The sequence below is a fragment of the Felis catus genome, chromosome A2 (assembly GCF_018350175.1).
Source record: "Felis catus isolate Fca126 chromosome A2, F.catus_Fca126_mat1.0, whole genome shotgun sequence".
Classification (NCBI taxonomy): Eukaryota; Metazoa; Chordata; class Mammalia; order Carnivora; family Felidae; genus Felis; species Felis catus.
This window is the reverse complement of record NC_058369.1, coordinates 54,333,086-54,357,401: the sequence shown is the minus strand read 5'-3', so window position 1 is coordinate 54,357,401 and position 24,316 is coordinate 54,333,086. Positions and strand designations below refer to the sequence as shown.

The following is a 24,316-nucleotide window of genomic DNA, read 5'->3' as shown; positions in this document are numbered from 1 at the left end:
GCAAAAAACCTCACAAAAACTTGAATAGAAAGTTCATCAAAGAAGATAAATGGATGCCTAATATGCATGTGCAAAGATGCTTAACTTCATAAATCATTAGAAAAGTGTTAACTAAAACCATAATAATGTACTGTTATACTAGAATGGCTATAATTATAAAGATTGGTCCAGTGTTAGTAAGAATGCAGACCAAGTAGAATTCTCATATGCTGTTGGGAATGTGAACTGGAACAGCTGGGCAGTTACTCTAAAATTTAAGTGTAAACTTACCATATGACCCACCCATTTCACTTCTTAAGTATTTATCCAAGAGAAATGAAAGCAATACGGTGGCACCTGGGTGGCTCAAGCAGTTGAGCATCCAACTCCTGGTTTTGGCTCAGGTCATGATCCCAGGGTTGTGGGATCAAGCCCCATGTTGGGCTCTATGCTGAATGTGGAGCCTGCTTGAGGTTTTCTGTCTCTCTCTCTGTGCCTCCCTCTGCTCTCATATATGCTCTCTCTCAAATAAAAAAATATAGGGGCACTGGTTGACTCAGTTGGTTAAGTGTCTGACTTTGGCTCAGGTCATGACCTCGTGGTTCATGAGTTCAAGCCCCTTGTTGGGCTCTGTGCTGACATCTCAGAGCCTGGAGCCTGCTTTGGGTTGTATGTCTCCCTCTCTTTTAACTGCTGAGCAGTTAAAAGGAAAGAATTACTGATACTTAACAACGTGGATGGCTCTTCAAATAATTAGGCTAAATGAAAGAAGTCAGACTTATAAATAAAATAAAGCAGATATACTATATTTAAGTTCTAGAAAACTACTCTGTAATCACAGAAGATAGTTGACAGGAGAGGAGGGTAGGAGTGACAAGATTACACAGTGGGCATGAACAAACTTTTGGGACTGATGGAAATGTCTGTTATCTTGATTATGTTGACGGTTTTATGGATATAAATGTTTTGTTAACTTATCAAATTGTACATGTTAAATAGGTGCAGTTTATTTTATATCTGTTATACCCTAAAGCTGTAATGGACTAGCAGAATGGTGGAGTTAGTAACATGATATTCATTTCTATCATGCTTTCAAATATAATGCTTAGCAGATAAATCATTTGAGGCCTGTCAATTATTTTTGTTCTTATTATAACATTGTTCTTTTCATGTTAGGTTTTTTTAGTTTCTGTGCTGTGTTTTACTGGACTTTACGAGTCCTGGCACACTTGGTAAGAACTTGGTACTTTTTGATGATGTTGCTAAAACCTAACGAAATAGAAGCGCCTAGGGGTGCATGGGTGGCTCAGTCTGTTAAGTGTCCAACTCTTGATTTCGGCTCAGGTCATGATCTCATGTTTTGTGAGTTTGAACCCCGAGTCGGGCTCCTCACTGACAGTGCGGAGCCTGCTTGGGATTCTCTCCCTCTCTGTCTGCCCCTCTCACCTGCTCAATCAATCTCTCTCTTTCTCTCTCTCTCTACAAAATAACTAAATAAACTTAAATAATGTTTTGAGCATTTAGAATGTTCTACACTCACTACTGAAAATACTATTCCTGTTTTCCTGAACATTCTTGAAGACTGACTTCTGTAGTTCACTGAATATATAAATACTTTTTAGATTAAAAAGAGAATTGAATTGCCAGAGTTGAATTTTATCTGGTTAAGGTATTAGTGAGATGTGAAATAGAATAAAGATTATGGAAATATAATTGGTATGTGGTGAATCAGAAACTTATAATTCTTAATTTGTAACTTTTTGGTTATCATATTTAGGTATTTCTAATTTACTTGTGTAGTTTCTTATTGTTGGGTTGAGGGCAAGGAGAAATGCTGGGGAGGGAGTGAGGGTAATGTAATTATTACAGGAAAAGGAGAGAGCTCTGTGTTTTTTTTTTTTTTTCTTTTATTCTTTCTGTTGTTATTAGTAGATATCATTAGGGAACAATTAATTCCAGGGACTGTGAAAAATATGTTCTGTGCATTATTTTATATAATTCTCACAACTCTAGGAAGTAGGTCTCATTGCCATTTTATCAATGAGGGAACTGAGACTTAACATCTAAGATTTTACAGAAAGATAAACAGCTAGTAAGTGTCTTTAAATAACTGGCTCACTCCAAAGATCAGGGTCTTAACACTGCTGAATTTCTCTCATTGTTAATAAGACAGTCTTGTCCAGGATTTAAAAAAGAAACATCCCTTTGAATGTCCATTAGCCCTGGAGAATCTGTTTAATAACATACAGATACATAAACACATGTGACCCCTTTTAGGAAAATCATTCTTTTGGAAGTATTCTTCATTAGGAGAAACAGTTTCTTAGAATTGAAAGTGCTAGAGATTTGTAAACATTTTTGTGAGCGTATATTTTTTTAAAGTCAGGCAGTTAAGAAGAAAGCTGAGATAAAATACAGTCTGTGAAAGGAATCCCTGAATCACCAGACATTCTTTCATTGACCCTGCTTCTTGCTTTAATGTGACACTGTTTCTTAGTATTTTACATTTTCATGTTTGTATGTTCATTCATTGACTAAACAGCTTAAGAAGTCACTGTACCTACCTGTTCTTTGTAGTCACCATGCTTTTAGTGAGGTCCTCTTTCTTTGGCCATATTTACAGAGTATACACAAGCAAGTTTGATAAAACTGTATTTATGACTGAGGAGAAGGCATTATTCAAAGTGATAAATGTCTATTGAACTTAATGTGTCTTTCTCATTTCTTTATTAACTCTTGAGTTTCTTACCTATTCATTTGGTCAGTAGTGCTGTATGAAACGTGGAGGTCAACAGAAAATTTTGTTTTGAGTGTGAATGACTGGGTTGGGAAAAGATGTTGCTGAATCACGAATTCCCTTAGGAGGTGACTGAAAAATGTTGCCCCTTACAAAATAGAAGCATGGGAAGAAATAATGACTTCAAGAATAGAACGGTTGAATAAATTTTCAGTGTAGCAATGCATAAGGTATGTGTTACCATTGAAACCATCTCAAATGACCTACAGTGAAGGAGAAAGAGCATAAATTGGAGACGTTTTTAAAATCTGAAAAACATGGTTAGATTTTATTTCTAAACTTTGTGTTCATTTATTTATTCTGGAGAGATTTAGGATTAGCTTTGGGGCAGGTGAACAAAATTTGACATACTCAGGGTGTATTGAAATGTAACATGTTATATGATTATCGTGTTTTTTCCTGTTTCTTTCAAATGACAAATTGTGAATACTTGATGTAAGAAATTTGAAATTAGGATTTTTTAAAAAAGATAAACTTTTTCAAGATTTAATGTATAAATGTATTATACCAGAAGGTTTGTAGAATCTATTTTGGCTCTTTCTTGATTTTCAGTGATCTTAATAGGAATTGTCTTCAGTTGGTTCATTTATTCTGTTACTTATTCCTCTGCTGTTCAAAGTCAGGAATTTTATTTTGATAGTCCTTTCTATGCTTGGGTCTCAGAAGGAAGTCCCTTGTAAAACCAAGTATGATGTAGCTGACATCATTCAAAGCATTAGTTGTTGTATGTGATGAAAAATGAAAAATAGCTTGAAGTATATGATATTTAAGTTTCTTTTGGATATGTTTGGAGAGAGAGAGAATTGCCATAGGAGGAAACTTAAAGAATTTTATTCTTAGTTTGAAAAGAACATACACGAGAAAACTTTTTCCCCCCTTTTGCCTGCCCTTACACTGAAGTATTTGGGAGACACCGACCTTCCTGCCCCCACCCCACCCCGCCCCCACCTTTCCTCACAGGTCATATGATGTTTTTCTTTTGAAGGTTTTTCAAGATATTTTCCCTACTATTTCAGGGCTCTTGCCATTGTACATTCTTAGACTCTTCGGGGACATTTCTCTGGCCTTTTCTGAGAACCCTTGTCAAAACTGCTTAACTAGGTGATTAAATGCTCCCTCTTTCAGCTTCATTTGGAAGGATTTGCCTCATTTCCTTTATTGGTTATTAACTATTCACTTTTGATAATAGATACCTGGTTTATACTTTATAGTATTTACTTGTGCATCTTTATTTCAAAAAGTATTTGAGGATTATAGGCTTCTTAGAAAACCCAGATATCTTTCCTTTCCTCCCCTTCTTCTTGAGATTGTAATTACCCATGGGAGTAAAGAGTAATCTTTTTGGGAGTTGGTGGGAATATCTGTAGACAGATTAATTATAGATTATCTATACTTTTTCATCAAGATATTCTCTCTCCCTTTTTTCTTCTATTAATATGGTTTTTCTATGTTTCGTACTTGCTTATTTGTACATCTTTAACCCACACACAACACAAAACGGGATTTAAGACCTGACCCATATAGGAGTTCTAGAGCATTCTTAATGCACTGTGATTCATAATCTAGGCTTGTTTTTAAAACAGCTATCCTTTACGTATGCTGAATAACTAGCCTCATATATATCCTCCCCTCTCTCCATTTTTTCTTTTCTGTGGGGACCAGGCTATGTCTTCAGAATAAAAAGGGGTCTAATTTTCAGATCATAGGTGTCATCAAAGAAGGGAGTATTTTGACGGTTAAGAGCTTTCATTTTTATTAGTTCATGAGTTAAGTCAGAATGCTAAAGTAGAGGATTCACTTCTTCATCAGTTTCCTTCTTAGACCAGATTTTGGGATGCAGATCAAAAGATGCAGGTGGTTATAAGTTCACAAGTTGTATTAGAACTAAGGCAGAATGAACTAAGGATGTTCTTGTGGATACCTTTCAGGAATGGTAAGAGCAGAGGGGAGAGGCAGAAAGACAAGGTAAAAACTACCAATGCAAACCCTGGATTTGATTTGTACGTTCCTGAAAATGAAGTTTAAAAAATAAACCCAAAACCTAGTGAATTTATTCCTCCATCTGCATTATAGGATTTGTAGGTTTCAAACATTTTCTGTATATATTTTCATGCCTAATATAAGCTCTGTGTGGATGCTAAATGACAAGTAGTCCACGTTCTGCATGTATATTCCTGTATCTTCATTCACTCCTAAAATTCATGGCAATGTTATTTCCACCTATGTTATTTTTCTAAATTTTTGTAGATTTTTCATAGTCTGTGTTAAGCTAAGGGATTTCCCTTCTCTTAATTTTTTTGAGAGTATTTGTCATAAATGTTGAATTTACTTCAATGCCTTTTCTGTATCTGTTATAATCATACGGCTTTCTTACTTAGTCTGATACTGTGAATTAACATTGATTGCTTTTTTTAGTATTGAGTCAGCTTTGCATCCCTGGGGCTAATATTTTTTTTTGGTTTTCATATATATATGTTCACTTAAGAGTATTGATCTGTAATTTTTTTTTTTTTTGGTAATGTCTTTGTTTTATTTTAGTATTAGAGTAATGTTGGCCTCATGAAATGAAATGTTCCCTCTTCTATGAGATTTTGCAGAATCATTATTTCTTCCTGAAATAGTTGGTAGAATTAATCAGTAAAACCATCTGGGTCTGGAGTTTCCCTTTTTTTGAGGGGTTACTACTACAAATTCACTTTATTTAGATACAGAGTTATCCAGGTTATCTATTTCTCCTTGTATAGGTTTTGTAGTTTGTGTCACCTTTGAAGGAATTGGTTCATTTCATCTAAGCTATCAAAATTATGGGCATAGAGGGGTTTGTTGTATTTATTACCCTTTTAATATCTGTTGTGTCAGTGTTAATGTCCCCCTCTCTTTTATTCCAGTTAGTGGTAATTTGTGTCTTTCCCATTTCTTGGTTAGCCTGGCTACAACTAGTTCATTAATTTTATTGATCTTTTCAGAGAACCAGCTTTTGCTTTCATTTATTTTTCTCCATTGTTTCTGTTCTCAGTTTCATTGATTTCTGCCCTAATTTTTATTATTTTTTTCTTTCACTTTCACTTTGATTTAGATTTAATTTGATCTTCTAAGTTTCTTAAAGTAGAAGCTTAAATTATTGATTTTAGGTCTTTTTTAATACAGTAAAACCTTGGTTTGTGAACATAATTCATCACGGAAACATGCTTGTAATCCAGAGCTCTTGTGTATCAAAGTGAATTTCCCCATAAGAAATAATGGAAACTCAGATGATTCATTCTACAACCCAAAAATATTCATATAAAAATGATTACAATACTGTAATATAATATAAAATAGTAGAGAAAATACAAAATATAAAGAAAAATAAATTAGCCTGCACTTACCTTTGAAAACCTTCCTGACTGGTGTGAGAGGAGGAGGGTTCACTATCACTAATGGAATCACTGCTATCTTTTGGCCCAATGGAATCTTTTTCTGCATGGGGGCCATTGTATACACTCACAAAGATGTTGACTACAGTACAGTATTAATAAACTGCTGTCAGATACTGTATTTAATGTAACTGGCAACAAGGCAGCAGAGGAAAGGGTCTATGTCTGCAGGCAGCCTGACCTAGAATGAAGCAAAGCATTCCTAAGCTTATTCTTGTATGGAAAAGCAAAGGACTGTCTATAGGTGCTTTGAAGTGACAAAAAAATACACTAGTGCCAGTTGTGGGTACCTTCCAACCTTCTGAAAAACCCTGATTTCTGCCAAACGCTGTGGCCTGAGACGGAGCATCTGAGCATGGGAGACAATCATCCACAATCCTGCAGAGAGAGACAGCGGGAGAGAGAAGAACCATTGGCTCAGTTGTGATCATGTAATCATGTGATGTTCGGTGTCACATACTACTTGTATTACAAGACATCACTCATTAAGTTAAAATTTATTAGAAATGTTTGCTCGTCTTGCAGAACACTCACAGAGCAAGTTACTCGCAATCCAAGGTTTTACTGTATATGCATTTAAAACTATAAATTTTTCTCTGGGCACTGTTTTAACATCCCACAAGTTTTGATGTTCCATTTTCACTTATTTGAAAATATTTCTGTTTTTTTCTAGGCTTCCTCTTTTACCCATGGGTTATTTAGGAGCATATTGTTTAATATCCAAGTATTTGGGGCAACTTTCCCAGATCTTTTGCTAATTGATTTTAATGTAATTTCATTGTGATCTGAGAATGTACTTTACATCAAAAAAACAATATTTTATTTATTTTTTTAAATTTTATTTTTTATTTTTTAAAATTTACATCCAAATTAGTTAGCATATAGTGCAACCATGACTTCTGGAGTAGATTCCTTAGTACCCCTTACCCATTTAGCCCATCCCCCCTCCTGCAACCCCTCCAGTAACCCTCAGTTTGTTCTCCATATTTATGAGTCTCTTCTGTTTTGTAAAAATACTGAATGCTTTACGAATTTGCATGTCACCCTCGCACAGGGGCCATGATAATCTCTGTATCGTTCCAATTTTAGTATATGTGCTTCCGAAGCGAGCACAAAAAAATAGTGTTGAGATTTATTTTATGGCCCAGAATATAATATGTCTTTGTGAGTGTTCCAAGTGCACTTGAAAAGAATGTATATTTACCAGTTACTGGGTAAAGTGTTTTGCAAATGTCATGTAAGTTAGGTGGTAGTACTATTGAGGTCACCTTCCTGATTTTCTGCCTACTTGTTTGAACAGTTACCGAGTTGAAAGTCTTATTTATTTATTTATTTATTTATTTATTTATTTTTATTTATTTATTTTAGAGAGAGAGGGGAGAGGAGAAGAGAGAGATTTTCTGCCTACTTGTTTGAACAGTTACCGAGTTGAAAGTCTTATTTATTTATTTATTTATTTATTTATTTATTTATTTATTTATTTTTATTTATTTATTTTAGAGAGAGAGGGGAGAGGAGAAGAGAGAGAGAATCCCAAGTAGGCTTCAGGCTTAGTGTGGAGCCCAATGCAGGGCTTGACTTTATGACCTCATGACCCTGAGACAAAATCAGGAGTCAGACGTTCACCTAACTGAGCCATCAGGCACCCCAAAACTCTTTATAATTGTAGATTTGTCTGTTTCTCTTGTTAGATCCATCTGTTTTTGTCTCATGTATTTTAAAGTTCTTATTTTAATAGTTTTTTTTTTTTTTTTTTTAAATTCCAGAGAGAGAGCACAAGTGAGGGAAATGGGCAGAAGGCAGGAGGGAGGGTGGGGGGGAGAGAGAGAGAGAGAGAGAGAGAGAGACCAATGCAAACAGGCTCCATGCTTAGCATGGAATTCAATTTGCCGCTCAATCCCACCACCCCAGGACCATGACCTGAGCTGAAATCAAGAGTCGGATGGATGCTCAACTGACTGAGTCACCAAGGCGCCCCTAAAGCTCTTATTTTAGAGTACATATGTATTTATGATTGTTACATTCTTCTTGGAGAATTGACCCATTTATCATTATGTAGTGGCCTTCTTATCCTAGACAGTCTTTCTGATTCTGAAGTCTGCTTTGAAATTGATTTGGCTGTACTTTCTTTTGGTGAGTGTATGGTATCTTTTTCTATTGTTTTACCTTTTCCTATCTAAATCTTTATATATTAAAAAAAAGGTTTTTTTTAATGTCTATTTATTTTTGAGAGAGAGAGAGAGACAGAGTGTGAGTGGGGGAGGGCAGAGAGAGAAGGAGACACAGAATCTGAAGCAGGCTCCAGGTTCTGAGCTGTCAGCACAGAGCTTGACATGGGGCTCGAACTCATGAACCATGAGATCAGGACCTGATCCAAAGTTGGATGCTTAACCGACTGGCCACCCAGGCGCTCCTTAATCTTTATATTCAGTGGACTTTTTGTAGATGGCTTTTAGCTTGATCATGCTTTTTCATCCAGTCTAACAATTTGTCTTTTAACTGGTGTCTTTTTAGACCATATTATTAAAGTAATTAATTATTAATTAGTTATTAATAACTATTTAGTAATAATTAGATTAAAACTTACCATCTTGCTAGCTGTTTATATTTGTTGCATTTCTTTTTTCCTTTGCCTTCTGTAGTGTGAATTGAGCTTTTTATTAGTATTATATCCTCCCTGTTGACTTATTTATCCTCACCTAAAATGGTTTTTAGTTGTTGTCTTTGGATTTGCAGTATATGTTTTAAAATAATTTTAGTATACCTTCAAATTATACCACTTCACATGTAGTGCATGTATCTTAATATTTTATGTTCCTAATTCTTCCTTTCACTGTCACTGTTGTTAATATATTTTATTACATATGCTATAAATAACCAGTACATTGTTCACTGCTCCAAACAGTTGTATTTTAGAGTAATTAAAAATCTGAAAGAGAGGGGTGCCAGGGTGGCTCAGTCAGTTAAGCGTCCGACTTCAGCTCAGATCATGATCTCGTGGCCCGTGGGTTCAAGCCTCACATCAGGCTCTTTGCTGACAGCTCAGAGCCTGGAGCCTGCTACCGATTCTGTGTCTCCCTCTCTCTCCGCCCCTCCACCACTCATGCTCTGTCTCTCTCCATCTCTCAAAAATGAATAAACGTTAAAAAATTTTTTTTAAAAATCTGGAAGAGGAAAGACTTTATTGTACTTTCGTTTATTCATTTTTTGGGTAGATCCAAGCTTTTCACCTGTATCCATTCTGCCTGAAGAATTTCCTTTAATATTTCTTGTATGGTGGGTCTGCCGGCAATGAATTCTTTGTTTTTGTTTGTCTGAGAGAGTCTTTATTTCTCCTTATGAAGAATATTTTTACTTGATATAGAGTACTGGCTGGGCATTTTTTTTCTTTCAACATTTTTAAGTTGTCACTCCATTGTCTTCTTACTTGGCAACGTTTCTGGCAAAGTTTATTATAATCCTTATTTTTTTTTTTTTAATTTTTTTTTTCAACGTTTATTTATTTTTGGGACAGAGAGAGACAGAGCATGAACGGGCGAGGGGCAGAGAGAGAGGGAGACACAGAATCGGAAACAGGCTCCAGGCTCTGAGCCATCAGCCCAGAGCCCGACGCGGGGCTCGAACTCACGGACTGCAAGATCGTGACCTGGCTGAAGTCGGACGCTTAACCGACTGCGCCACCCAGGCGCCCCTATAATCCTTATTTTTGTTCCTCTGTATGCAATATGTTTTCCCCTCTCTTGCTATCTTCAAGATTTTCTCTTTGCCTTTCAGCAATTTAAATATGATAGGCCCAGGCATGTGTATTTTGGTGGGGGAGGATATATTTATCTTATTTGTTTTTGGAGCTTCTTAAGTCTGTAGTTTGGTGCCTTGTCACTAATTTTGCTTAGTTCTTGGGCATTCTAATACTTCTTCTCCATTCTTTCTGTCTCCTGCCATTCTAAGTATGTGTATGTTACATTGTTTAATTTTCCCACAGTTCTCAGATGTTCTCTCCTGTTTTATTTTCCTACTGTTTTTTCTTCTTTACTTTTCAATTTGGGTAATTTCTGTTAGCTTATCTTCAAGTTCACTGATTCTTTTTTCGGCTGTTTCAAGTCTACTAATAAACTTTTGTTCTTTGTTACTGTTTTTATTTCTAGAATTTCCACTTGATCCTTCCTTATAATTTCCATGTCTCTGAATTTATAAATTCCCTTCTAGGTCCAAAATCTGTCATATCTGAATCTAGTTCTGATGATTGCTTTGTTTCTTCAAGCTGTGTTTTTGGCATACTTCATAATTTTTTTGTTGAAAGCTGAACATATTGTATAGGATAGGAGATACTGAAGTAAATATTTTATATGCTTGAAGAAGACTGCAAATTTCTGCTAGACCCTGGCATCATTGCCTGAGCCAAAATCAAGAGTCCAGATGCTCACTTAAGCCACCCAGGCATCCCTTTTTCTGCTCTCATTTAAGGTGGAATTTGTGTTAATTTGTTAGGGGTTGGGCTATATTTGAAGTTTATTATTGCCATGGTTACCAGAGTTGATATTTGTTCTTGCCATGGGAACCCAGAGACTTCAAGTTTTTCTAGTGTCCTTTGTCTCCTAGCGTCCCTTATCTCCATGCTTAGCTTTGGATTTTCCCTCTATACTGTTTCTCAGAGTCTGTCTCTTGCAGCTATATTCCACTGTTATTTTTATTTGGAGCTTGTTAGTGTGGTAATGGAGGATAAGAGGAATTCTTGATGGTCTGTTAAGCCTCAGATTTAGGCAGATGTTAGAATCTGGGTCTTGTAGATGTGGGCTTCACAAAACTTTACAGTCCACTTCCTTGGGTAGAGTTTCTCCTCTTCTTTCTTTTTACCCACCTGCAGTGTCTAGATTAATTTTTAAAACCTAAGGATTTTACTTATTTTTTTATTAAAAATTTTTTAATTAAAATTTTTTTTTCATGTTTATTTTTATTTATTTATTTTTTCAATGTTTATTTATTTTTGGGACAGAGAGAGACAGAGCATGAACGGGGGAGGGGCAGAGAGAGAGGGAGACACAGAATCGGAAACAGGCTCCAGGCCCCGAGCCATCAGCCCAGAGCCTGACGCAGGGCTCGAACTCCCGGACCGCGAGATCGTGACCTGGCTGAAGTCGGACGCTTAACCGACTGCGCCACCCAGGCGCCCCTTTCATGTTTATTTTTGAGAGAAAGAGAGTGTGAGTGGGGGAGGGCGAGAGAGAGGGAGACACAGAATCTGAAGCAGTCTCCAGGCTCTGAGCTATCAGCACAGATCCTGACTTGGGGCTTTAAGTCACCAACCAGGAGATCATGACCTGAGCCAAAGTCATTTGCTTAACCGATTGAGCCACCCAGTTACCCCTAAAACGTAAGGTTTTTAAAGTTAAGGTTTTTCAAACCTCTCTCACCCTGCATTAAGGTTATTGTTACTTTACAGAGAGTGAAAATTGTGTGTCAGTATCCTCAGTCTCTTTTTCTTTCCTTCAGCTCTAGTGGGATTCTACCAGTGTCCTCTGGGTATTTGATGAATTTTTCTTTGCAGATTAAGCCTTTTGTTCCATAGGGAGATGGGGGAAATAGATCTCGGCTGATTGGCATTGGCTATTCTACTCTTCAAGCTCCATAGGTATGGGTGAGGGCAAGGATGAGGAGCTTTTTCTGCATATTCTCAGATCCACGCCCATGCATTAGAGATTCTTTTGAAGTTCCTGGAAAAAAGTGTACATCAGGGTGGGAACTCTTATGATTGCAGCCCCCAGGGGCTTTCCAGCCTCATGTTAGCCCACATTCAGTCTTAAGCAGTTTGTCAAAATTATATTTTAAATCCTCCTAACTGCAATGGAATTCTCCCATGCTCTTGGGACTATATTTCCTTTAGTTGGAGAGAAAGCTTTCCCTTTTTCCGGGTTTTGGGTATTTGTCCAGCCTCTGTGTTGCTCTATCCCTGCTGTATTTTAAAAATTTATGTATGTATGTTTTTTTGAGTATAGTTGACATAAAAGTGTTACATTAGTTTCAGGTATACAACTTAGTGATATGACAAGCTTATGCATTATGCTGTGTTCATTCACCTCAAGTATAACTACCATCTGTGTCTTTACATCGATGTTACTTTGTTACATTGACTGTATCCTTATGCTGTGCCTTTTATTTCCATGACTTATTCCATAACTGGAAGCCTGTATTTCCTTCCCACCTTCACCCGTGTGGCCCAACTTCCCATCTCTGCTTTATTGCTAGAGGTTAGATCAAGAGAAAATGGGGTTCGGGTAGGAAGAGTGTGATTCTTTTCACTCTCTGAACATTAGGAATCCACACTGTGGTCACAGAGTAACTTGTGAGACTTACCTTAGGGCTCAGCATATGATCAATTTTGGTAAAAGATCTCTGTGCTTGATAGAGTATTTATTCTTCAGTTATTGGGTAGTGTAGGTCTGGTTAATCATGCTATTCAAATCTATATTTTTATCCTTTTCTAATCTCTTTCTGAGTCATTGGTCAGCTACTCAGAGTTGTTAAAAGTTTCCCCATTATGATTATGGATATTTTTCACTATTTGTAATTTTTCCAACTTTCACTTTATATATTAGAAGGCTATGTTATTACGTGCGTACGAATCTTAAATTGTTATATCTTACTCATGAGTTATACTTGAATTCTATGAATTATACACCTATAAATGCTTTTTGCATTAAAGTCTACTTTGAGTACTATTAATATGGCTAGAGAGGCTTTCTTTTAGTTTATGTCTGTATGACCTTCCTATACTTTTTAACTGTTTTTTCTTTTTTTTTTTTTAAGTTTATTTTTGAGAGAGACCAAGACAGTATGAGCAGGGGAGGGGCAGAGAGAGAAAGAGAGAGGGAGGGAGGGAGGGAGAAAGAACCCCAAGACCGAAGTGGGACTCAAACTCATGAAACTGTGAGATTGTGACTTGAGCTGAAACCAAGAGTCAGGCGCTTAACCAACTGAGCCAACCAGGTGCCTCCCCGCCTTTTTTTAAATGTTTGTTTATTTTTGAGAGAGACAGAGACGGAGTGGAGGAGGGGCAGAGAGAGGGGGAGGCACAGAATCCAAAACAGGCTCCAGCCTCTGAGCTGTTAGCACAGAGCCCAGTGCAGGGCTTGAACTCACGAGCCGTGAAATTATGACCTGAGCCGAAGTCTGATGCTCAACCGACTGAGCCACCCAGGCGCCCCTATTTTTAACTGTTTTCTTTTTATTTTAGGAGTGATTTTTGTGAACACCATAATAGTTGAGTTTTGTTCTTTATTAGTGCAATAATTTTTGTCTTTTGGTCTGATTATATTAGTGTAGTTACTGGAATATTTGAGCTTCTATTTGACACCTTATGTTTTGCTTTTATATTAAGTTCTACTTGTTCTGTGATCTACCCTCCTTTTTGCATTCATTTGGGCATTTTAATTTGTATTTCCTTTCTATTATCATAGTAATTATGTATTACTTTACTACTTTTTAAATGTTTACCCCAGAGATTAAAACATGTGATTCCTTCCTTTTTAAAAATATGTTTATTTTTCAATATGTAATAATAGTCGTAAGGCACAGAATTCAAAAGGTACAAAAGACTATGTGATAGGAAGTCCTCTCTCACATCTACCCACGAGCCACCCCATTCTTCAGTTGCCTTAGGAATGTATATAGACCAGTAGAGTCATCTAGCATCTTTACTGGCCCCCAAACATATTGTGTTTACTGCTCTTCTAGATGGAAATCTTGGTCCATATCTTCCTGCTTATTCATCCATTTTCTCATCCTTCAAAGCTCAGTTGAAAGTTTCATGAAGCTTTCCTGAACAAATCTGTTCTTAACTGATCTTCTAATATTAATTGCAGTTTTCTTCACACATTTTAGCTTAATAATATGGTTTTGTGCTAGTTTCCTTTCGTTTTAAGTACGTGAATCTGACTTTCCGTCCCAGATTGTGAGTTCCTCAAGGGCAGGGTAATATGCTTTCACTTGGTCTGTATAATGCTGAGCATAAAACAAATGCTCCCCCAATACTTGTTTAATTAAATAGTTTCTCTGGTAATGGCTGTCAGAAGGTCGTTTTCCACAAAAATTTCAATTTTCGTGCATCTTGATTCTCAATTGTACATGGTAGATACAGTTTTTAAGAGTTAGCTTTAGGGGCGCCTGGGTGGCGCAGTCGGTTAAGCGTCCGACTTCAGCCAGGTCACGATCTCGCGGTCCGTGAGTTCGAGCCCCGCGTCAGGCTCTGGGCTGATGGCTCAGAGCCTGGAGCCTGTTTCTGATTCTGTGTCTCCCTCTCTCTCTGCCCCTCCCCCGTTCATGCTCTGTCTCTCTCTGTCCCAAAAATAAATAAACGTTGAAAAAAAAATTAAAAAAAAAAAAGTTAGCTTTGAATGCAATATTACAGATCTAGAATTGCGAACTACTTGAAAAAATATTTGCTTATAAAATTGTCTTTATGTGCTTGCTTTGCATTTCATTTTAAGTTTAAAATTAATAGCCATTCCTAATTCAGTATGAGAGTGTAAAAATATTCATTGCTATTTATTACATGTGCACTTCCTTAAGTACTAACAAGTTAGCACTTTTTTCAAAAATATCTTCTTTGTTGATCATAATTTTTCTTCATAACATTTGTGAAAAATTAGAAGACACTGAAAAATATTAGACCCTACTCCTACCAGTGAAAGATAAATATTAACATAAACATATAAACTCAGTTTTTTTTCTGTGTATATGTAATAGATAGCTACCCATCTAAGTTTTTCACTTTGTAATTCTTAATGTTCACTTTCAGCTTTTCCTGAAAGGATTCCTGTACACCTTAGAAGTGCTTGAAGAAGAGTGATAAAGGCAAGTATACAACTCTTTATGGTTAGTGAAATAACTTGGTTGATAGCCAAGCCAAAAAGCTTTGGTCACCATATCTATCAGAAAAGAAAAAAAAAAAGTAAAGAAAAAAAGAAATAAAGATAATTTATATATAATTTGAATGGTTTTCCAGAGCACCCTCTTAAACATTTGCCAGAGTTTTAAAACATAACTTTTAAACTTATTTCTGATTTTAATTCAGAGTAGATTGTTTCTTGAATGTGAAGTAATGGTGTATTATGTCTTTCTAGAAAAATTGTTAAAATTTCGGAGAATTTAACAAAGTTCTCTGAAATACCTGGTCTGTAGATAGCTACCTTTTCCTTCTCTTTTCCTTACTTTGTATTCTTTCCCCTCTTTTTCCTTACATCCTTCTACTCCCTTTTCTCTTTCTTTACTTCTTCTGGTTTACTTATAAAAACTTTACTTTTCAGAGAAGCTGAGTGAATAAAAGTGAAGCCACCATTTCTATCTTATGATACTTTATGATTGAACTTGTGTTAAACCAGGCATCTCAATATATTGTTTGGAGAGTTTTATAAACTGAGCAGGGTTACTCATTTGAATTTGCTGTCTTAAAGGAGAAAATAAGGGAGTCCTAAAAAATTTTGACATTATTGAATTTGTTTAGTGCTTGCATTACTGTCAGCAGTATACCATCACTGTCTTTGGTATTTTGGACACAGTATTTGACCTTCCATCATATTTGGTGTATATCAAAAGGTAGCCTTAAAGATTTTCTGTTGACCTACAGAAAATTTTAACAAGCTTCAAAATTTTGACCATATTTTTTGTTTGTATTGTTATCACAGCAGTAATGCAGATAATAGATACAAGTATAAATACTAGTACATTTTAGAGTCAGCGCAACAGGTTGTTTTTAAAAATTCTTATATTAGAACTTGATGTTTAAAGCTTAATTTTGGTTTTTTAGGGTTCCATGCTAAATAGGCCTCTGCTTAGTATGATTAAGGTATGTCTTGCCTTTAGAAATCCCAGAATTTATTACTGTTGTAGTATATAACCTTTGCAGCTGTATAGATAGCCTGTGCAAGCTTTGGCTTGGAAATTGACACTCTGTTTCTAGGTTTTCTTAGGAATGCTGTTATTTTTTTATTTGTAATCAGTCATCATTTCCAGTTGTTTGAAAATAAAGATGATGTACAGATGCTAGTGAAATCTCAAATGAAGTTATGTTAAAAATGTATAATGTTTCCCCCTTTTTTTTAAGTTATCAGATGGCCATTTGATTAGCTTATAACACTGCCCAAAGAAACAGGTTTACAGGTAACATCTTTATATATAGGACAAGTAAAGTACGTTATTTATTTGGTTTTCCAGCTAACTTTGACACCATTCCTTTATTGTGGTATCTTTTACTCTCATGGGAGAAACTTCTATCTTTTGCTTCCAGATACAACAAAAAAATCAGTTGTATTATTTAGCTAATGGAATACAAATAAGGAGAAAGGTAAATTACTACCTTATTAGTCTGCTGCTTTCACATCTTCCCATCTTCTCAGGGTCTCAATTGCCCAGATTAGTTACTGGAGTATCTTGGTTACATAGCCCTTCTTCTCTGAGGGGCTCAATGCTTTGTAGGGTGGAAATAATTCAATAACTATTAGTGTGCTCCACAAACTCATGAGTGAAGGTGAGTATAATTAAATATATGTACTACTGGCAATATTGGCAATATTTTTGCCCTCTAGGAGCCCCAGAAAACTCCAGTAAAGGCCAAGACAGTCATTAACTAATAAGGATTAAGGGTTTCATTCTGAGCTCCCTCAATGGGAAGAGGAAAAACAAAAGCAATGTGCAATCAGGAAAAGGGCAAGAGGCCCCGGTGGTATGGCAGGATTTCAGCATGACCACAAAGAGTTTAAGCAAAAAGCAGTGAAATTTCCTGTTCTCATGACTGCTACTCATTTGCCTAATTTAGGAGCAAAGAATTTTGTGGTATTTAGAAAGTGGGAAGGTACTGGTGAGAGATAAATGTCTTTAAGTCTGTCGTGATGTTTATGCCTCTGAGTCATGAAGAGGTCAGGAGATGAGTAAATAAGTATGAAAGAATATGGACAGCAGAGCCACAATGACAGTGCCATATACACGGTAAGAAGGTCTTCCTTCTGAGAGTAGTTACCAAGAAGAAAACTAGAGGGTTTGCATTCCTACCCCTCTGAACTCTAGTATCCTTTAGTTCACAGTTAACTCTTACATTCCAGCTAGTTTATGCCTTCTAGATTGCTACTTGGTGGCAAGGAGTCTCCATATCCCCAGAACATGACCCCCATAGGGCCTTACTAGTAGTGACTTAGGCTGTTCAAAGTACTTGGTAGTGTAGGGAGTTTTAAAGCTCGTTGAACAAAAAATTGAGGGAAAATAGGGAAATAAAGAACATCCTGTATCATATTTTGTCCTCAGGTTCTGTGCATTAATACAAACTTATATATTTGCAGAACCTCAATACAAAAGTACTGTTTCTTTCCATTAAATCTCATTCCTACCATCTCCTTTCCTTTTTTTTTTTTTTTGCATGTGATTTCCATAACCATGGCAGTTTTGCTGACTTTACATCTCTTAGTTTCAGCTTCCTTTTAATTTCCTGCATTTAATATTGGTGTGTGATTGCATTTTAACCTTTCTTTTTCTCTACTCTTCCGTCTACCCAGTTACTGTGTTACTTCGTTGCTTTTAATTTGTGTGGATATGTGAGAAGCTTCTGTCAGAGATGACACTATTCAAAGAAAGGGATTTCTTTGAATCTCTTTTTCATAGGGTAGGGTGGGGGTGGGGACCAACTCCCAGCTGTTCAACACTTGTCCATTTGAAATGTAAACTGTCTTGCTTCTTGTTCCTCACCTCTGGAGTGACTCTGAAGCTCTCTTCTTGATAGTTGGTACAGGGCAAAGCTCTAGTTTCTGTAGAGACAGATTCTGCCTGGATCATTTGCTCATATGGTGCCAGATGGTCCTTTGTGTTCAGCGGAGAATTCAACTTGCAAGATTTTTGTTTCCATTTTCTTCTCAATAAACACCCCTGTTTACCAGTGACTGATGAATATGATTGGTAACAAGAAATTTCTCTTTTCCATTAAAATCCACAGTTAGATTGGGATGTCCACTTCTCACTATTATTCTTTGAATTTACTTTGCTGAGTTTCAGCATATGGACAATTAACTGTGGTTGTGACTGAGAGGAATTAAATTGCCTTATCTAGACTGTACGTATGAATGGTCTGTTCCTTCTTGATTTCCCAAGTAATGGCTGTTCTGTAAACTATTTTTTTTTTTCAACATTTATTTATTTTTGGGACAGAGAGAGACAGAGCATGAACGGGGGAGGGGCAGAGAGAGAGGGAGACACAGAATCGGAAACAGGCTCCAGGCTCTGAGCCATCAGCCCAGAGCCCGACGCGGGGCTCGAACTCACGGACCGCGAGATCGTGACCTGGCTGAAGTCGGACGCTCAACCGACTGCGCCACCCAGGCGCCCCTGTTCTGTAAACTATTATTATGGTTTCCATTCCAAGATGACTCCTCTGGTATTCAGTTCTTCATATGTTGAAACCTGTAGGGATTTTTTTTTTTTTAACATTGCTATTTTCATTTGCTGTGTACTTATTTTTAGCTTTTTTCCTATTCTAGAAAATAATCATTGCCCATTATCTAGAAAACTGTCTTTTAATCTTCTGATTAAAGATTGCTTAATGATATTGCCTGTTTGTTTGGCTAGTGGCATGTTTTTTTCTTTAACACTGAAAATTCTGCATGGACTTATAATAAGATGCTCTTTTCTTTCTTTCTTTGCTTTTCTTCTTCTTTTTTTTTTAAGCATTAGATAGGCATGAAGCCTCCGTCTCACAGCTGCATGTGTAGTTACTGTTGAAGCAAATGCCTACCTAATTTGACAGTCTTGGTGTGTTTAAAATTTTTTGAGTTTGCAAATAAGCATATTAAATCTACTGATGGAGCCTTCGGGCAGTGAACAGTTATATGAGGACCCTGATCCTGGAGGCAAATCCCAAGATGCCGAGGCCAGAAAGCAGACAGAATCAGAACAGAAGCTGTCTAAAATGACCCACAATGCTTTGGAGAACATTAATGTGATTGGCCAAGGCTTGAAGCATCTCTTCCAGCACCAGCGCAGGAGGTCATCAGTGTCTCCACACGATGTGCAACAAATTCAGGCAGATCCAGAACCTGAAATGGATCTGGAAAGCCAGAACGCATGTGCTGAGATTGATGGTGTCCCCACCCACCCCACAGCTCTGAATCGTGTCCTGCAGCAGATTCGAGTGCCACCCAAGATGAAGAGAGGGACAAGCTTACATAGTAGGCGGGGCAAGCCAGAGGCCCCAAAGGGAAGCCCCCAAATCAACAGGAAATCTGGCCAGGAGATGGCAACTGTTATGCAGTCGGGCCGACCCAGGTCTTCATCTACAACTGATGCTCCAACCAGCTCTGCTATGATGGAAATAGCTTGTGCTGCTGCTGCTGCATGTCTGCCAGGGGATGAGGCAACTATAGAGCGGGTAAGTCTGCCAGATTTCCTTTTTCTGTTAACTTACTGTTCTTTATATCTAAGACTCTCCAAACTTCTTTTTGGTAGCTAAAAAGAGATAGCAAGGACCTCAAAGTTGTGGCAGAAAATAGTTTTTTTTCCCATTAAATACATGGGATGAATAATACTCATTCTAGCTAATGAATGGATCCCTATAATTATATTCCTATTTGCTTCCTAACATATTGCTATGTTCTCTTTATTTTACCCTTTTGCTAAAACCTTCAGTATCTTTCATGTGCCTTTTGTGTGTTAAGGGCTCAGTTTTATGGTAGAGGAGCAAAGATGATTCTTGTTTTGGTTTTGCACATGAATTGACTTTCTTACATTAATGAAGGCAAGAAAGTTCTAGAATCTGGGTTTGTCTGCTTAGCATGGGAATATACCAAATAGGTTATAATTTTCATATACTGTGCCACATCATCAGCATTCAGTATACATTTTGCATTCTGTCATAAAGTGCATTCATTCTTATAATTTACTCTTAATAAACAGGTTTTTTAGGTTTGCCTGGATGGGAGAACTAGGTTTAATAAATTTAGAGGGAGCTCTTTTCGTAAAACTTAGTTTTATGAAAATAACTTAGTTAAGGCACATAGTAGAAATAGTTCTGGTAAGGTTTGAAAACTTAGGTACATGTAGCCAGGCAGGTAGTAACAATGAGTGAAATCATGTTATGGGGCTAGGACAAAGTGGAGAGTACAAGTCCTGTCTAAAGGGGCAATGTCTTCTTAGCTTTAGCTGATGGTTGTGATTTGGGACTGTGAGCCCAGTCTTGCCAGGTCTTCTGATTTGAGAAGTTTGAAAATGAGTTTAGTCATTTCCTGATTTTTAACCTGTTAGTATAGAAGCCAAACTGAACATATTTGTGGGCCAGGTCTGCCCTATAAGTCACCATCTTGCTGTGTTTTGGATTTATTTTTATGTATTCCTTAAGTTTTAATTAATCAGTCTCACTTTTATACTGTGTCTGCTTCTGGCACAGGCAAATTTATTTTACTGAATATTTAGCCTGGAAATATAAATATTGAATCTAGAACCTTTAAACCTCTCCATCTAAATGTGACATTAGAAACAAATGAGTAATAGACAGTAAGTAGATCATTTTAAGAAGTTAAGCCTGTCTGAATAACATATTCACCAGAATAGCAATCATCAGAATAATGATTCACATCATTAAAATTAAAGGTATAAATGAGGAAAATAATATAAATTTATGTGCATAATAGTTACCTTTTTTTTTTTTAATGTTTATTTTTGAGAGAGAGTGTGAGCGGGGGAGGGTCAGGGAGAGAGGGAGACATAGAATCTGAAGCGGGGCTCGAATTCATGAACTGAACCATGAGATCATGGCCTTAGCCCAAGTCAGACACTTAACCTACTTAGCCACTCAGGCGCCCCCATAATAGTTATCTTTGAAATAAAAAGGACATTTGGTCATTGATTATACAATCTAGTTGACAATAACTAACAGTGCAACTATATAATTTGTCTTAATCTGTACCAGAGAACATTAAGAAATTTTTTTTTTTACTCGTGATTCTGTGATTATAGACTTTTATGCTAAAAATTAGGGGCGCCTGGGTGGCTCAGTCACTTAAGCATCTGACTCTTGATTTTGGCTCAGGTCATGATCTTAGCTCAGGGTCAAGATTGAGACCTGCATTGGGTGTGGATCTCACTCTCTACCCCGCCATGCCCCTCTGCCCTTTCATGTGCACCCTCCCCCCACTCTCAAAAAAAAAAAAAAAAAATTGTAAGTAAAGCATATTGTGTGTGTTTATATTGCTTTAGAAAACTTCATAGAGAGCCAGGGGGGAACATTTTTAATAATTGTTTCTTTGATACATGTATTTACAGAAAAATCCACCGATTTTACTTCATTGTTTTATTTTAATCCCTGTGTAGTTAACAGTATAGTGTTAGTTTCAGGTGTACAATATAGTCATTTCAACAATTCCATATATTAATACTACTCATCAAGATAAATGTACTCTTAATCCCCTTCATCTGTTTCATTCAACCCCCCCTACCCACCTCCCCTCTGGTAACCATCTCTTTGTTGTCTATGGTTACGAGTGTCCTTTTTTTTCCCTTTAATCATTCATCTTGTTTCTTAAATTCCACATGTGAATGAAATGATACAATATTTGTCTTTCTCTGACTTATTTCACTTAGCATTGTATTCTCTAGATCAATCCATGTTGTTGCAAATGGCAAGATTTCATTCTTTGTAATGACTGAATAGTATTCCATTGTGTATATGTACCATATTTTCTTTGTCCATTCATCTGTCATTGGTTACTTGGATTGCTTTCATAATATGGCTATTGTAAATAACGCTGCAGTAAATATACAGGTGCATATATGTATTCAAATTAGTGTTTTTTGTATTCTTTGGGTAAATACCCAGTAGTGCAATTACTGGATGCCGTTGTGGTTCTATTATTAATTTCTTGAGGAACCTCTACTGTTTTCCACAGTGGCTGCACCAATTTGTATTTCTACCAACAGTAAACAAGAGTTCCTTTTTCTCCACATTCTCACCAATTCTTTAGTGTTTTTGATTTTAGACATTCTGACAGGTGTGAGGTGATATCTCATTGTGGCTTTGATTTGCATTTCCCTGATGATGAATGATGTTGAGCATCTTTCCATGTGTCTATTGGCCATCTATATGTCTTCTTTAGAGAAATGTCTGTTCATGTCTTTGCATTGTTAATTGGATTATTTGTATTTTTGGTTATATAAGTTCTTTACAGATATTTTGGATACTAACCCTTTACTGGATATGTCATTTCCCATTCAGTAGATTGTCTTTTAGTTTTTTGTTGATTGTTTCCTTTGCTATGCAGAAGTTTTTTGTTTTGATGAAGTGTCCCAATAGTTTGTTTTTGCTTTTGTTTCCCTTGCCTCAGGAGACATACCTAAAAAAATGTTACTCCCACTGATGTCAGAGAAATTACTACCTTCTAGGATTTTTATGAAAACCCACCAATTATTTTTTTTTAAGTTTTGTTTTGTTTTGTTTTTACTTATTTAAGTAATCTCTATACCCAATGTGGGGCTCAAACTCACGACCCTGAGATGAAGAGTTGCACACTTTTCTGACTGAGCCAGTGAGGTGTCCATGCAAACCCACCAATTTTAAATATACAGTTGATTAGTTTTAAAAAGGTGTGGTCATAAAACAGTAGTCATGATGTGGAACATTTCCATCACCCCGCGCTGATTTCTTATGCCCCTTTGCTGTAGTCTGTCCTATTTTCTCTAATCCTTGGCCTCTGGCTACCACTGATCTACTTTCTTTTACTATTGTTTTGCCTTTTCTAGAATTTATTATAAGTGGTATTATACAGTATGTAGTCTTTTGTGTTTGGCTTCTTTCATTTAGCATACTGCTTTGGAGAATTAGTTGTTGCATCATTCCTTTTCCTTGCTGAGTAGTATTCTGATGTGTATCTATTTGTTTGTTCCCTGGTTGATGGACATTTGGATTATTTCCATTTTCTCGCTATTATTAATAAAACTGCTATAAACTTTTGTATGTAGGACTTAATGTTTTCATTTCTCTGATTCATATGGTAAATGTGTCTGCCTTGTTTTAACTCAAAAACACTTTTGACGCCCAATGTATGTTTTTTTTTTTTTCCCCACGCTGACAACCAGTTCTGACACCAACTGGGTGTCCTACAATTCAATTAAATTCTGACAGTAACTCGTTAGAGTTAATGTAGATCTCACTGTTAAAGGACTTGGTTCCACTTCAGATGTCAGTTGGAAGTCTCAGGTTCCCACCTGTGCTTCTGACCAACCAACTATTTATTCTACAACTCCCTGTTCAGGTTTGTTTATTTACCAGAATGGCTCACAGAACCCAGAAAGGCACTTTACTTACATTTATTGGTTTATTATAAAGGATACAATTCAGGACCACCAAAGTACAACAGCTGCCTAGGGCAAGGTAGATGGGGAGGTTTGGTGATGCACAGCTTTCGTGTCTCTCTAGGTACACCACCCTCCCAACACATAGTGTCCACCAACGTGGAAGCTCTCTGAACCGTGTCATTTAGGGAGTTTTGTGGCAGCTTCATTATGCATGTACAGTTGGTTAAATCACTGGCCATTGGTGATTACCTCATTTCCAAAACCTCTCCCTTTCCAGGAGGTTGAGAGGTGGGGATGAAAGTTCCACTCCTCTAATTGAGCCTTGGTCTTTCTGGCACTCTGCATCTATCCTAAAGCTATCCTGGGGCTACTAGTCATCCAATTAGCACACACTCCAGAAATCCAAGGGTTTCAGGAGCTCTGTGCCAGGAACCTGAAATGAAGACCACGTATATATTTATCACGATGCATGTTTAACTTACAAAGTGACTGTGCCATTTTGCATTTCTGTCAGCAGTGTATGAAAATTTTAGTTTCTTCACATCCTCATCAATATTTGGTGTTGTCATCATTTTTAAATTTAGCCATTCTAGTTTGTGAGTGGTATTGCATTGGGGTTTTTAATTTGTATTTCTCTAATGGCATGAAAAGATTGGTAATATTTATTTTTTATGCAGTTGGTAAAGATTGGTGATTTTAAAAAGAAGATTATTTCTAAAAATTGATGTTAATTATTTCTAGACATTTAAGTGATCTGACAATTCTTCAGAATTAGCAGAATAGTCATTCATTCAGACAGTTTGCT

The 24,316-nt window shown here is 36.7% G+C and overlaps 1 protein-coding gene and 1 non-coding gene across 3 annotated transcripts in view; one reads left to right on the top strand and one right to left on the bottom strand.

Annotated features, from left to right (window-relative positions):
- TMCC1 (transmembrane and coiled-coil domain family 1) overlaps positions 1-24,316 on the top strand; it is a 247,795-nt gene that overhangs the window by 37,577 nt on the left and 185,902 nt on the right. Inside the window, exons 2-3 of one of the 2 annotated variants that reach the window (XM_045051987.1) lie at positions 14,987-15,042; positions 19,329-19,594. In XM_045051987.1, coding sequence (XP_044907922.1) covers positions 19,370-19,594 — 225 coding nt within the window. In that variant the 5' untranslated portion in view covers positions 14,987-15,042; positions 19,329-19,369. Of the gene's footprint in view, positions 1-14,986; positions 15,043-18,894; positions 19,595-24,316 lie in introns of those variants that run through there. The other variant, XM_019825115.2, reaches the window with a different exon arrangement.
- On the bottom strand, positions 7,202-7,305 carry LOC111559591. Its single transcript, XR_002740720.1, has one exon. It is a non-coding gene; the product is annotated as a U6 spliceosomal RNA (small nuclear RNA).